Source organism: Acipenser ruthenus, chromosome 14 (genome assembly GCF_902713425.1).
Source record: "Acipenser ruthenus chromosome 14, fAciRut3.2 maternal haplotype, whole genome shotgun sequence".
Classification (NCBI taxonomy): Eukaryota; Metazoa; Chordata; class Actinopteri; order Acipenseriformes; family Acipenseridae; genus Acipenser; species Acipenser ruthenus.
Window position 1 is genome coordinate 35615594 of NC_081202.1, and position 13539 is coordinate 35629132.

At 42.2% G+C, this 13539-nt stretch overlaps 1 protein-coding gene across 7 annotated transcripts in view; it reads right to left on the reverse strand.

The window, feature by feature from the left end:
- Window positions 1–3440, reverse strand: part of LOC117420152 (protein bicaudal D homolog 1-like) — a 137756-nt gene extending 134316 nt beyond the window's left edge. For 4 of the 7 annotated variants that reach the window (XM_058986454.1, XM_058986453.1, XM_058986451.1 and 1 more), the window contains exon 1: window positions 2940–3440. In XM_058986454.1, coding sequence (XP_058842437.1) covers window positions 2940–3164 — 225 coding nt within the window. In that variant the 5' untranslated portion in view covers window positions 3165–3440. The remainder of the gene's footprint in view (window positions 1–2939) is intronic. The other 3 variants (XM_034926469.2, XM_058986452.1, XM_058986450.1) reach the window with 1 other exon arrangement.
- Between the last annotated feature and the right edge of the window lie 10099 nt (window positions 3441–13539).

Here is a 13539-nt window from a genome sequence, read left to right on the forward strand (position 1 = left end):
AAAGCATTGTAATAACCGAAGTAAACTGCAATATTAATATACACATTTAGGGTCGCCGCAGACCACTGTTCACAATGCGGGCAGCAAGGGGAAAGTCAGCGGGCAGTCTGTTACATTACGGCTGCATGTACAGTGACTTTTGGTTGCCAAGCAACAAACAGTAAATGCCAGTGGGAAGGGATATATAATATATATATTTAACACCCCCACACCGTCATAATCCCCCCTCAATTACTTCCAGGTCCAACTGTGTGTTTGTTTTAAAATAAAATAAAAACATGTTGCTTTTAAAAATGGAGATAGTTGCTTTGTGAGATTTGAATGGTTTGCTGGGTATGGACAAAGAGTTTTAGTAATAAATAAATAAATAAATAAATAAATAAATAAATAAATAAATAAATGCTATCTCATACGCGTTATTATATCCAGTAATTGTTTGGCTTTGCATATAAACAAACATTCTGAATGATGCTTTTTAGCAAATAAAAGCAATTACTACACGGTAATATAAAACTCCTGCAGAGTACCTGGATTAAAAAAGCTTTTCTGAAACAACTTTACATAAGTAATAAAAAGTACACATATATTTAATATTCACTTACCCGATAATCCCATCTGGACACTCACAGCCGTCCAAGCAGTGCCTTTTCTGTTAACATCTCTATATATGTATAGTTGTATTATACAACTATGGGAATTGACTGTTAATCAATTTTTTCCCATTTTCCATCTTCCTAGCAAAACTTCTCTCATCTGAGTTATGCTACACACAACACTGAATAAGTCCTAATGGTGACGAGGTTGTGAATGTATTTGGAATATGCCACGTGCAGCTCTGTCTGTCTTGTGTCTAAAATCATTCTCTATAACAGGGGTTCCCAAGCAACGACTTTCTACATATTCGAAACAGGAGCCAGGCCTGCGTAAAGGGACTACTAGAATAAAGACTAAGTGCTTGTGACTTTTAGAAACAGAATAGGGGTTTCCCCTTCACTACTCAGAGAACCGCTCACGGAGGTGAGGCCGAACCGATCAACCACAAAGGATGGGAAGCGACGGACTTCCCTCGAGGGGGAACGGAGGAAGGATAGGATGACAAACCAAGGTCTCCCTGGCTTACTGAGCCATCTAGTCGAGAGAGGTCAGTCTCGGCTGACGCTCCGAGGCCGCATGGAGAGCCTCGCGATCTACACAGGGAGAACAAAAGTGCTGGAAAAGAGAATAAGACATAAACAGAGGGCCAGGGGTCCGCCCCCCACCTATAAGAGCCACATTCAATAGGTTGAGTCAAATGACTTTGCTCTCCAGAGGGGGAGACTGGCACAGGTTCAAATGAAGATTAGCAGGAGAATGGAAAACAAAAGCCAGGGGTCCCCTCTGGCCAGCGGGAACCTTCCTCTCAGAGGGCGATGCGACGTAGTTGCCCCCTGAGGGGACCGTTGCAGAGATGATGCAGCAAGTGGAGGAGGAAGGGAGGATGGAGGAAACTGAAAATCAAGATGAGAATTAGGAAGCTGGCTACGGTTTAAATAGGGTGATTGACTGGTAATTAAAGGTTGTCTGACAGTCATGTTTTAGCTGGATAATACAGGGGAGGAGTCCCAGCTCCAGCCCACCGAAATACACCAGGTTTCTACTAAACGAAAAGCTGCAAAAAAAAAATACTAATGAAGAAAAAATTTAATTCTAATGCAAAAAGTACAATTTAGATTAAGTTTATTTAAAGTGTCACAAGTTTAAATAATTTTTTCATTTGTAATTTTTCTTAAGTACTAACAGTGGGCCTGCACTGCCGAATGCAGCTGAATGGGCCTCGGGTAAAAAGAAAAGTTTGGGAACCCCTGACCTATAGCATTAAAAATACATCTCACTAAATGCTATGCAGCATTCAAACCAGACCCACAGTCTGTGGAATGATAAATAATGTAGATGTTGTTTTATCACTAAGAATTACCCATCTTCTATTTTAAATCCCAGTAGTTTATGGATCATTTATTGTTGAGCCCAACAGACAGCAATACGCATTGATGCTGCAATTTGACCTTTTGGTTATCACATTTGAGACCACGTACATAAAGCATGCTTACATTCCAATTCACAGAATCACGTGGTTCATTAAAAACCACTATGAGACTGTATTTTGCAGTAAAACAATGTTGCTCACTTGTACATGCAGTGCTAAATGACCCTCACACAAACTTGGCAAATCAGATCACTTTCTTTACCATCACAACACTATTATACAGCAGGGATTACCGATGAACAAGTATTTTAAAACCCATTTCAAAGTGTAACAAAATACTGTAAGAGAATATCAAGCAATCAATCCCATTTTTATTTGATCTAATAGTAGCTATTTTATATTGGTTCCTGGGTGATTGACAAGCTATTCAGAAGAACAATCACGCGTGTTTGAAACTTGCATTTCTGCACGTTCAGACAACTGGGTGCCACTGCATAAACCAACCACTCCATTAAGACAATTCCTGAAAACTGTTACCAGTATGTTCTCCTCTGTACGAAATCCAGTATTGAATAAAGCAGTGAGGAGAGATGAAATAACTACATGTCCTCTTACAATAACCAACACCTAATAGGAGTGCATACAATCTTGAATCAGACTTTCAAATAAGCATTCATATACATCACTACTGACATCATTATTCATAGTCTTAAATGTTTACATCACTCTGCCTGTCTCGTTGCCATGGTGTCGCCGCCAGGTAAAACACAGGTACCCCAAAAAGGTAGCAGCAACCGTACCCCATAAAACAAACTGCAGATCTACCCGACACCTTGTGTGTATGTTGCATGTTTTTCACTTTGTAAATACATTTAGTGTACATGCACACCGATTTGAAAGAGAGCCCGCACTCTTTGCTCAAGGACACCGCATGCTGTCGTGCTGTACCCTACCACCCCGCAGTTGCTCAAGTTACCTGTGTAGTTACCTCTTTGAGCTGCTCCAGCTCTTGTTTGAGGGTGTCATAATCCGCTTCCAGGTCCGTATACTGCTGCTTTAGGGTTTGATTTTCCTCCAGGACCACCAAGCCGCATTCGGCAGCCCTGATTTTCTCCTGGGTGGTTTCCGACAGCTCCCGGGACAGCCGCGCTATCTCTGCTTTATAGTGACCTGCACTTTCCAGCAGCCCCTCTGCAGCCATAGCCGCCTTCCAACAAGACAAGAGATGGATGGGGTGAGGAAAACAATCTGATGCAAATGCCCACCACTTTTTATTACATATATAAATGTATATATATTTAAAAAAAAGCAACCCCGGCGTCCGAATATTAAGAGAAACAAATCCAGAACAGAGGTTTCTTTAATAAGGAGCACTGCTTTTGCTCCGGGTAGCTGTGTTGTCTTCCTTAGCAACTCGGCATCCTTATTTTTGCTTATTCATAGGCAACGGTCCGCCATCTCTCCCTTCAACTGTGTAGCAAAGTGTACAGACGCTGTGCCATTCTCCTGCCCGTGACGTCAGCGTTGCCTCCCTGTGAGTGCATCTCTTGTCTCCTCGCGCTCTTGGCAGATGCAGGCCAGACACCGCAGTTGTTTGTTTCAATGAGAATGCCGAGGATACGCGTTAGACATTTTTTAGCTATAGCCATTTGTTATAAAATAAATGGAAAAACAAAAATTGCGTGACTTGGCATTGCCACACCCTAGTAATAAAACAAGAATAATGTGTAATGTCATGCGTTTGTGTGAGTGGAGGCCAGTGCAGTGATTGAATGTAATAATGCCATTATTATACACCGTATTTGTTTAAATGAATACAATTTGTTTAATTCAATGCGTTGTCCACTGTGTGCTGGTCAGAGCTGCTGGTCTTGCTGGTTCCAAGCTGGCCCAGCAAAACGCCTTGGATAGTATATGCTGGCTGGGTGCCCTGAAAGAGCCCAATTATTAAAATAATAATAATAATAATAATCATTATTGTTTTCCAACTCTCCAGCAATCTTTCTACATCAGATCTATGTAAAAATGATGAATGCAAAAATGTGCTTTTATACATAAATTAATCAGTTGTTATATTATAAACATGTTCTTGCCTCACTCGCAGAAAAAAACAAAATGTAATGAAAATCAAACCATATCTACAGAAATAAACTAATAAATAAAATCCTTGACATGTTGAACTGTAGGGTGGCTATAGTTGCTATGATTGCCCTACCACACATTTTCAGTTTGTTGTCTTTTTGTTTCTGATATGCATATCATTTTTAATTGACTGATATGACACATTGGCGTCAACAGCGCCCCCTATGGCCATGCCACTTATTGTCAGTCCTGTATATTAATTAAACAGTAGCTCAATAGCAAACGTTCTTCAAAACCAGATCTCACCTGAAGGCTTGAAGAAATGTGCACTTTTTCATACAACCTTGATTTAATTTAAAAGCATGCTGGAGCTCCACGTGGCACAAACCATTTCAAACGTGTGTATAACCAAATAAAACTGCTTTTTCTACATTAACTACAGTACATGTTTTTTATGCTTACCACAATCTATTATGGTATAGTATTGTGTATCTGAATATTTCTTACATATTGTAGTACAGGTGTCATTACTCGTCTTATTTTTTTTCTGCAATGACTGTACATTCAGGTAGATACAGTAACTGTATTTTAATATAACTGAGATTCCCAATGGCATGCTACAGCTACAGCTATAGTCATTCGTTTTGTTTTGCCAGTGATTTGAAGTTAATTTAATTTACCTTGGGTAGTGAATCATTAAATGGTCTTTTGGTTAAAAATAGTGGGAATGACTTTTCAAAGAGTTGTGGTCTGTACACAAGTGCTAGAGCAAAATCAACATTAAATATATTTAATAAAGTAACAAATGCCAATTTGTTCCCCCTTGCCATGTATTTCTTCAAATATTATAAAAATGTACTAAAGGTCTGAAATGTATTCATTCCTATATGGGTGGCTATGGATTTCAAATTTAGAGAATAAACCACTTCTTTATTACTGTAGCAATGTCTTTTTTATTATTATTATTACCTTTATATAACGTTTGCACTGTTTCTTATTGCAATATTATATATTTTTGTATGTCTTTGAGTTCCAGAACTGCTCTTCACTTCTAGTTGCCTGCCAGATGTATCTGATGTAGGCTAAATCAGCCAGTGTCTCCTTAAATGAGTAAGCACCAGTGCCATCTAGTGCACAGCAGTGTATTACAAGCAAAACAAGAGAAAAATGAATCAGTGCCAGATCACAAGAACTAAAGAACAGCTCCTGAACTGCGATTGCAAACATCATAAAGAGGATGGGATGGGGCGGGGGGGGTGATCCACTGCTGTTACTCTCCAATTAAAGTCAATGCTCTGCTCTGTTGTGGTTTAGCCAGTTCAGACTGACACATGTGAATAAGATAGAAATGCATTCAGGTAATGGGACACTATTTGTTAAATCTGCTAATGTGTCAATTGTGCATTTTGGGAGCCATTAATGTAATAGTTTACTAGCAGGCAACGTCTTCGGGTGAATGTGGTTTTGAGTTTAGTGTTTGCATGGTGTACCCTCCAGTAACCACCAGTCCTCTATTCTGTGTGCTGACTATTGTTTTGTTTGTGATGCAAATAAATGACTGCTGGCCAATAAACCTGCACTAAAAGATCCCATGAACTGTGGAGCGTGCGCAGACTTAAATTAGTCCGTAGTTTTACAGCAGACCATCTCCTGAGAACAGGATACACCTATTCTTTCACTTCATATTTTGAGACCTACAGACAGTTACTGCAAAGGGTATACCATTTAATGCTAAAACCCTTATAAAAGTTTACCACTGCATTTTTTTACCCATTCATGTAGATTTTACCAATCAGCTAACTGCCAACATTTAAAATCATAGGATCAATTGCAACAAACAAAAGTGTACTAGCTGTGGATGATCCCGTGGTTAGTCCTTCAGGTCTAGACTAAATTAGTACGCTAGTTAGTCCCAATTGCAACAAACCTCTCCCTTACACATAGTCCCCAGCTGCGTATTAAAATGTTTCCAATTAGAACAAACTCCAGCGAACACAGCTGCCCTCTAGATGTTCCTGATAGAGGACTATATTAAATCATCAAACGCTTTAGATTAAGTTGGAGAGTTATTATACTAACTACGATTAAGCGATAAATCTCGCCAACATTTTAACAATCCCTTTATTAAAATTAGGGATGCACCGAATCCAGGTTTCGGATTCGGCCCGGATACCTACTTTTTGAGCAGGGTTCGGATTCGGCCGAATACTTAGGATTTGGTGAACCGAATCCTACATCCGCCCAAACACACATCAATTTTAAAACATCCCTCCAATGTGTGCAGTTTTTCTTTTAAATAAAAGACACGAAACCTGTATTGAACGTAAGTGTTGTATTTAAAAACAGGTATGCAAGAACACACGTTTTGAACTCTGTCGGTCATTCAGCCCATCTTGCTAATTTGGTTGTTAGTAGCTTATTGATCCCAGAATCTCATCAAGCAGCTTCTTGAAGGATTCCAGGGTGTCAGCTTCAACAACATTACTGGGTTGACATTGTCAATACCTTTTAGAATTTTGAATGATTGAATCAGATCACCACGTAGTCTTCTTTGTTCAAGACTGAAGAGATTCAATTATTTTAGCCATACGACATGCCTTTTAAACCCCAGGATATTTCTGGTTGCTCTTCTTTGCACTCTTTCTAGAGCAGCAATATCCTTTTTGTAACGAGGTGACCAGAACTGAACACAATATTCTAGGTGAGGTCTTACTAATGCATTGTAAAGTTTTAACATTACTTCCCTTGATTTAAATTCAACACTTTTCACAATATATCCGAGCATCTTGTTGGCCTTTTTTATAGCTTCCCCACATTGTCTAGATGAAGACATCTCTGAGTCAACTAGGTCTTTTTCATAGATTCCTCTTTCAATTTCAGTATCTCCCATATGATATTTATAATGCACATTTTTATTGCCTGTGTGCAGTACCTTACACTTCTCTATTAAATGTCATTTGCCATGTGTCTGCCCAGTTCTGAATGCGGTCTAGATCATTTTGAATGACCTTTGCTGCTGCAGCAGTGTTAGCCGCTCCTCCTATTTTTGTGTCATCTGCAAATTTAACAAGTTTGCTTACTATACCAGAATCTAAATCATTAATGTAGATTAGGAATATCAGAGGACCTAATACTGATACTTGTGGTACACCACTGGTTACCTCGCTCCATTTTGAGGTTTCTCCTCTAATCAGTACTTTCTGTTTTCTACATGTTAACCACTCCCTAATCCATGTGCATGCATTTCCTTGAATCTCTACTGTGTTCAGTTTGAGAATTAACCTTTTATGTGGGACTTTGTCAAAAGCTTTCTGGAAATCTAAATAAACCATGTCATATGCTTTGCAGTTATCCATTGTCAATGTTGCATCCTCAAAAAAATCAAGCCGGTTACTTAGACACAATCTCCCTTTCCTAAAACCATGCTGTCTCCCAGGATACTGTTACCACATAGGTAATTTTCCATTTTGGATCTTATTATAGTTTACATAAGTTTACATAAAATAGAAGTCAGGCTTATTGGTCTGTAGTTACCTAATTCAGTTTTGTCTCCCTTTTTGTGGATTGGTATTACATTTGCAATTCTCCAGTCTGTCAGTACAACACCTGTGTCAAGAGACTGTTGCATGATCTTGGTTAGCGGTTTCTAAATAAATTATTTCATTTCTTTGAGTAGTATTGGTAGGAGCTCCTAGTCCCTTTAACACTTCTGCCTCTGTTATGCTAAAGTTATTTAAAACTGTCTAGGAACAGGTCAACATGTGGGGTATATTGTCCGTATCCTCCTTTGTAAAAACTTGTGAAAAGTAATCATTTAATATATTTGCTATTTTTTCTCTTCGTCTATGATTTTGCCATTTGTATCGCTTTAGACATTTAACCTTCTCTTTTGAATGTTCTCTTGCTGTTACAATATTAGAAAACATTTTGGAATTGGTTTTAGCCCCCTTAGCAATATTCATTTCTCTCTTGGCCTTTCTAACTTCCTTTTTGACTTGCGTTTGCAATTCCAAGTACTCTTTCTGTGTACTTTTATTTTGGTCCCTTTTTAAATGCTCTGTAAAGTGCCTTTTTTCGCTGAATATTTTTTTTTAATTGATCTATTAAACCATTTTGGCCATGTTTTGTTTTAGATTTGTCTACTTCTGGGATTACTACATTTTTAAAAAACAGCCATCCCTTTTCTGTGGATGTTTTCTCTATTTTACCTTCATAGTTTGCTTTTCTAAAATTGTAAACCTTAGTTTTAGTCATTACTTTTTGTTTTTTAAAAAGCACTTCAAATGAGACCATGTTATGGTCTGAGTTTGCCAATGGCTCTCTGACCTCTGTTTTAGTTATTCTGTCTTCGTTATTTGAAAAGACTAAATCAAGGCATGCCTCCCCTCTAGTCGGTGCCTTGACAAATTGTGTTAAAAAGCAGTCATTTGTCATTTCCACCATTTCAATTTCGCCTGTCGTGCTCCTAAAATCTCAAAATAAATGTCAGTCAGTATTTTAATTTTTGCTTGTGGTAATCCATTGCATTATTCTGAAACCAGAAAAAAATCAATTCTTACAATACTAAATACATTTCATTTAATGATGTGCCATTTGAGGAGGTCTTGGATCAGTTTCTCCCTTTCTTCCAAGTCTTTAATGACTCTCATGCAGCCAGCAAGATGAAAAACAAGGGCATGTTTTTCAACTATTGCCATGAGTTCTTCCACAGATTTGAACTGCTCACCTGAAATATTGTAAATATGAAGCAGTCTTGTTATACTGATTTGTATTTCTCTTCTACAATGTATAGTGGTATAATATGTAATATGGCATGTAGTATTTTTCTAACAGACACATGTCAGGACAAATAGAAAGCAAAGCATGTCATAAATGCTTTGACTTGGTTTGTTTTCAATGATAGTTAAGACATGAGTTTTTAATAATTTGTTCTACAAGTTTTAATTTTCCTTACTTTAGAAAGGATACTTTTGCTGTCATGGTCATCTATATCATCAATGGTAGTATGGAGATCATCAATGCCTAGGATGTGTTTCATGAGATTTCCAGACAAAAAACTTGGTGAGGTCCCCCCCCCCCCACCATGTGCCAGTGATGCAACAATTATTCTTCCAGCCATGAAGTATTCATCATTTTTCTCACCTTAAGAAAATAAATAATTAAAAGCATTAAACCAAACTGTAGCATTTGTTGCTACCAAACTATGCTGAGCATCAAAAGAAACGTATCACTCATATTTGGATAAAATGCACTAGATGTGATCGAAAAATGACAAACTCTGTCTCAGAGCAGGTGCAGTGACTTTTTATTGTGTGGACCAACAATTGACATTTTACTTTCCTAAAGTTATGGGGGGACGGGGGATACTGTGAACGTCACAGGCTAGTAGCTTGTGTGGCAGTGTTGGAAGCAATACAAGCAGTGCATCTGCGCCGCATGCTTTGCAACCAGGTTTCGGATGCTGTCTTGTGGAATCCTGGCCCATTCCTCTTGTAGAGCCTGGATAAGCATCTGCCTGTTCAGTGGTTTCCAAAACCTAGAAGCCACATGTCACCCAAGTTCATCCCACAAATGTTCAATTGGGCTCAGGTCTGGGGAATAAGGCACCCATGGCATGATGCACATGTTTGCATTCTGCAAGAAACCTGTCGTGACACGAGCAACATGTGGACGTGCGTTGTCTTGCTGGAATGTTGTCATATTAGGATGGGCTTGCAAGAAGGGCACCAAGTGAGGCCTTGGTGGTCAACATATCGCTGTGCAGTCATGTTTCCATCAATCACTACCAGTGGAGTTCTGTATCAACTAGACACTCCTGCCCACACCATCACCCTTGGACCTCCCCACCAATAGGTCTCTCGTACACAACAATTAGCGTATTGTTCACCACATCTATGCCATACTCGCTGACATCCATCAGGGCAGTCTGTGCAGATTCTTGATTTGTCACTGAAGAGGACCTGGCTCCACTGAAGGCGAGTCCTCCTAAGGTGTTGTTGGCACCACCTCATCCTGTTGCGACGGTGCACATTGCTGAGCACCGTACCCCTGTGTGGTCGTCTGGCCTGTAGATGATGACGCCGCCTTACAGTGGATTGTTACGACCTGCAGTATAAGTTGACTGGGCAGAGCTAGGCCACCTGCTGTAATGTTTAGGACATAAAGTTAGTAACAAATAGAACATAAAGAGAGAGGCTCCATCCTTCGAAGGCCCTACACATATAAAGTGGGGTTCTGTCATTGAGGAGACCCGACAAACAGGAGGGGGGCCACCGTCTTTGAGGTTACTCGACATACAAAGAGGGGCACCATCTTTGAGGTTACCCGAAATACAAAGAGGGGCACCGTCTTTGAGGTTACCCGACATACGAAGAGGGGCACCGTCTTTGAGGTTACCCGAAATACAAAGAGGGGCACCGTCTTTGAGGTTACCCAACGTACGAAGAGGGGCACCGTCTTTGAGGTTACCCAACGTACGAAGAGGGGCACCGTCTTTGAGGTTACCCAACGTACGAAGAGGGGCACCGTCTTTGAGGTTACCCAACGTACGAAGAGGGGCACCGTCTTTGAGGTTACCCGAAATACAAAGAGGGGCACCGTCTTTGAGGTTACCCAACGTACGAAGAGGGGCACCGTCTTTGAGGTTACCCAACGTACGAAGAGGGGCACCGTCTTTGAGGTTACCCAACGTACGAAGAGGCTCGCGAACTGGAAAGAAAACAAAGTTAGTAGATGTTAGAACATATAGAACAGGGTGTTCTGCCTCGTCAAAAGTCCAAAATTATAGGAGGGGGGTTCCATCGCTGAAGAGACCCGACAAACAGGAGAGGGGTCACTGTCTTTAAGGAGACCCGACAAACAAGAGGGGTTCCACCGCTTGGGGACCCTCACATACATAGAGGCATCAGTACCTGAAAGAGAAGACAACAAGGGATCATGCATGCTAAAGGAGGGGTTTGGCCAGGGGTCCCCTCTGACTCACGGAGAACCCTCCTCTATAAGGTAAATGAAGCAGCGCTTAAATGTTTGGGAATAAAAAAGGAGAACCGCCAATGCATACAGAAAAGAAGAAAAGAAAGAACATTTAACACAAAAAGAAAGAAAATGCTGGACGTGACACGGGGGTTAGTAACTGTACCCTACTGACTATGTGAAGACCCTCTGCACAGTGGAAAGGAAAAAAAAACCCTTTCATTTTTATTTCTTTTTTTTTGAAGGAGGAAAACTTGTGGCCCAGGCGGATAGGTCGTCCCCACTTTGGACATACTAGCAATGGACTGATGGACAGATGCTATTTCGACTGGTGAAGAACAAATGTAAGCTTCGACTGCTGATGAGGTCCAGCGTTCCATATTTTTTATTATTTTTTATTGGTTAATCTTTGCTCCTGCTGCTGAAGTGGCTGCCCAGATTCTGAATGAATGAGGAGTGTAGAACTGAGGGGGAAGTCCTGCTCTAGAAACCAAAGTGGAGAGCTGAGAAGAAAACCAATGCCTTGAGACAACAGACCCACTTACACTGATGAACAGGGGGTCAGAAGGAGATTTGGGTTTACGTTCTGTAATGTATTTCAGCATGGAAGCATATGGGCATAGAGGAGAGGTGTGTGGGGTGTGTGTTTTTTTTATTTATTTATTTTTTTACAATGGACCAGCTTGAATTGAAGAACAAAGGGTCAGAGGATGAAATGGCCTTGCGTTCTGCGATGTACTTCAGTATGGAAGTGTAGGGGTGTGGCAAAGCGCCCCGCCCCTGTGTGCATTTGTGTTGCGTGTTGCGTGTGTAAATGTTGGTGTATAGATTGGTACACGGGATATAAACGGGTCTGTGTTTCACGTGTGTTTAAAGTGTATAATTATATTTAGGCACGAGGATGGCACATCACTTCACGTGCAGATAAAATGTGTATAATGTGTGGCACGGGGTTGCACGTAATGAATTCACGTGCTGGGATTCAAGTGAGTAATTAATTAGTAATTGAATCCCAGCACAACAGTATATATAGATGCACAGTTTCACTCAGTCGGGGTTAGGTGTTCGGTGAGTGGAGAACGGGATTGGAGACGGAGGCAAAGATAATAAGAAGAAGAAGAAGAAGAATAATAGTTAAGTGTTTTCACTCACCGTGTTTGTTCGTCTGTCCTGCACCGTCTGTTTAGTGTTTAGTCGTTTTGTTTGTCTCTTTATTCTGGCGTGTAGTGCCGTGTCCTGTGTTTTTGTTGTTTCAAACTTTTTATTTTCTGTTCTGTTTATTAAATGCTGAACGCGATCACGCGTTCAGCCTCACCAAAACCCCATCTCTCTGTCGTTTGTGTTCCTGTTTCTGGTCTGACGCCACCCCCTCCGGCCGTCTTTGTGACACGTGGTGTCAGAAGTGGGATAGCCGCGCCTCCAAGCGTCAGACCAGGAGGGGTCTGGAAAAAAAAAAAAAAAAAAAAAAAAAAAAAGGTCAATGGCAGAAGACGCCATCAAACTGCAGGGCTGGTTCCTAGAGAATGCTGGGCTGGAGGCCCAGTCTCTGCCCATAATCGTCCGGGCCCTGTGGATGATGGACAGTGAGAGATGGGAGGCCTATCAGCAGGAACACACCCCAAACACCTTGGAGGAAGGTGTGGAGTTTCTCCTCAGCTACCTGGAGGCAACGATAAACGGAACAGCAGCCCAGGTAGCAGGACCACCAGCAGAGGAGTACCTGCTGTCCCCATCTCCACCAGCAGAGGGTGAATGCCTGCTGGTTTTGCCTCCACAGCCCAAGCGGGAGACAGATAAAGAGGTGAAGGACAGGGAGGAGGAGTGCCGCCTAAGGGCCAGGCATCCACGGCGATGTAACAAGCCATCGTCGGGGTGCCTCCTCTGCGACCAGGATCACCTGTTCGCCCACTGTCCCTTCCGCAGTTATGGGGAGGAGCCTGAGCGTCCACAGCCCAAGCGGGAGGAGCCTGAGCGTCCACAGCCCAAGCGGGAGGAGCCTGAGCGTCCACAGCCCAAGCGGGAGGAGCCTGAGCGTCCACAGCCCAAGCGGGAGGAGCCTGAGCGTCCACAGCCCAAGCGGGAGGAGCCTGAGCGTCCACAGCCCAAATGGGAGGAGCCTGAGTGTCCACAGCCCAAATGGGAGGAGCCTGAGTGTCCACAGCCCAAATGGGAGGAGCCTGAGCGTCCACAGCCCGAGCGGGAGGAGCCCGAGCGTCCACAGCCCAAGCGGGAGGAGCCCGAGCGTCCACAGCCCAAGCGGGAGGAGCCCGAACGTCCTACGCCTGAGTGGGAGGAGCCCGAACGTCCTACGCCTGAGTGGGAGGAGCCCGAACGTCCTACGCCTGAGTGGGGGGAGCCCGAACGTCCACAGCCCAAAAGGGAGGAGTCGGTGCGTCCACAGCCCAAAAGGGAGGAGTCGGTGCGTCCACAGCCCAAAAGGGAGGAGTCGGTGCATCCACAGCCCAAAAAGAGGGAAGTCGGGGCTTCCACAGCCGTAGGACCCAAGCTGCCAGCAGAGGGAG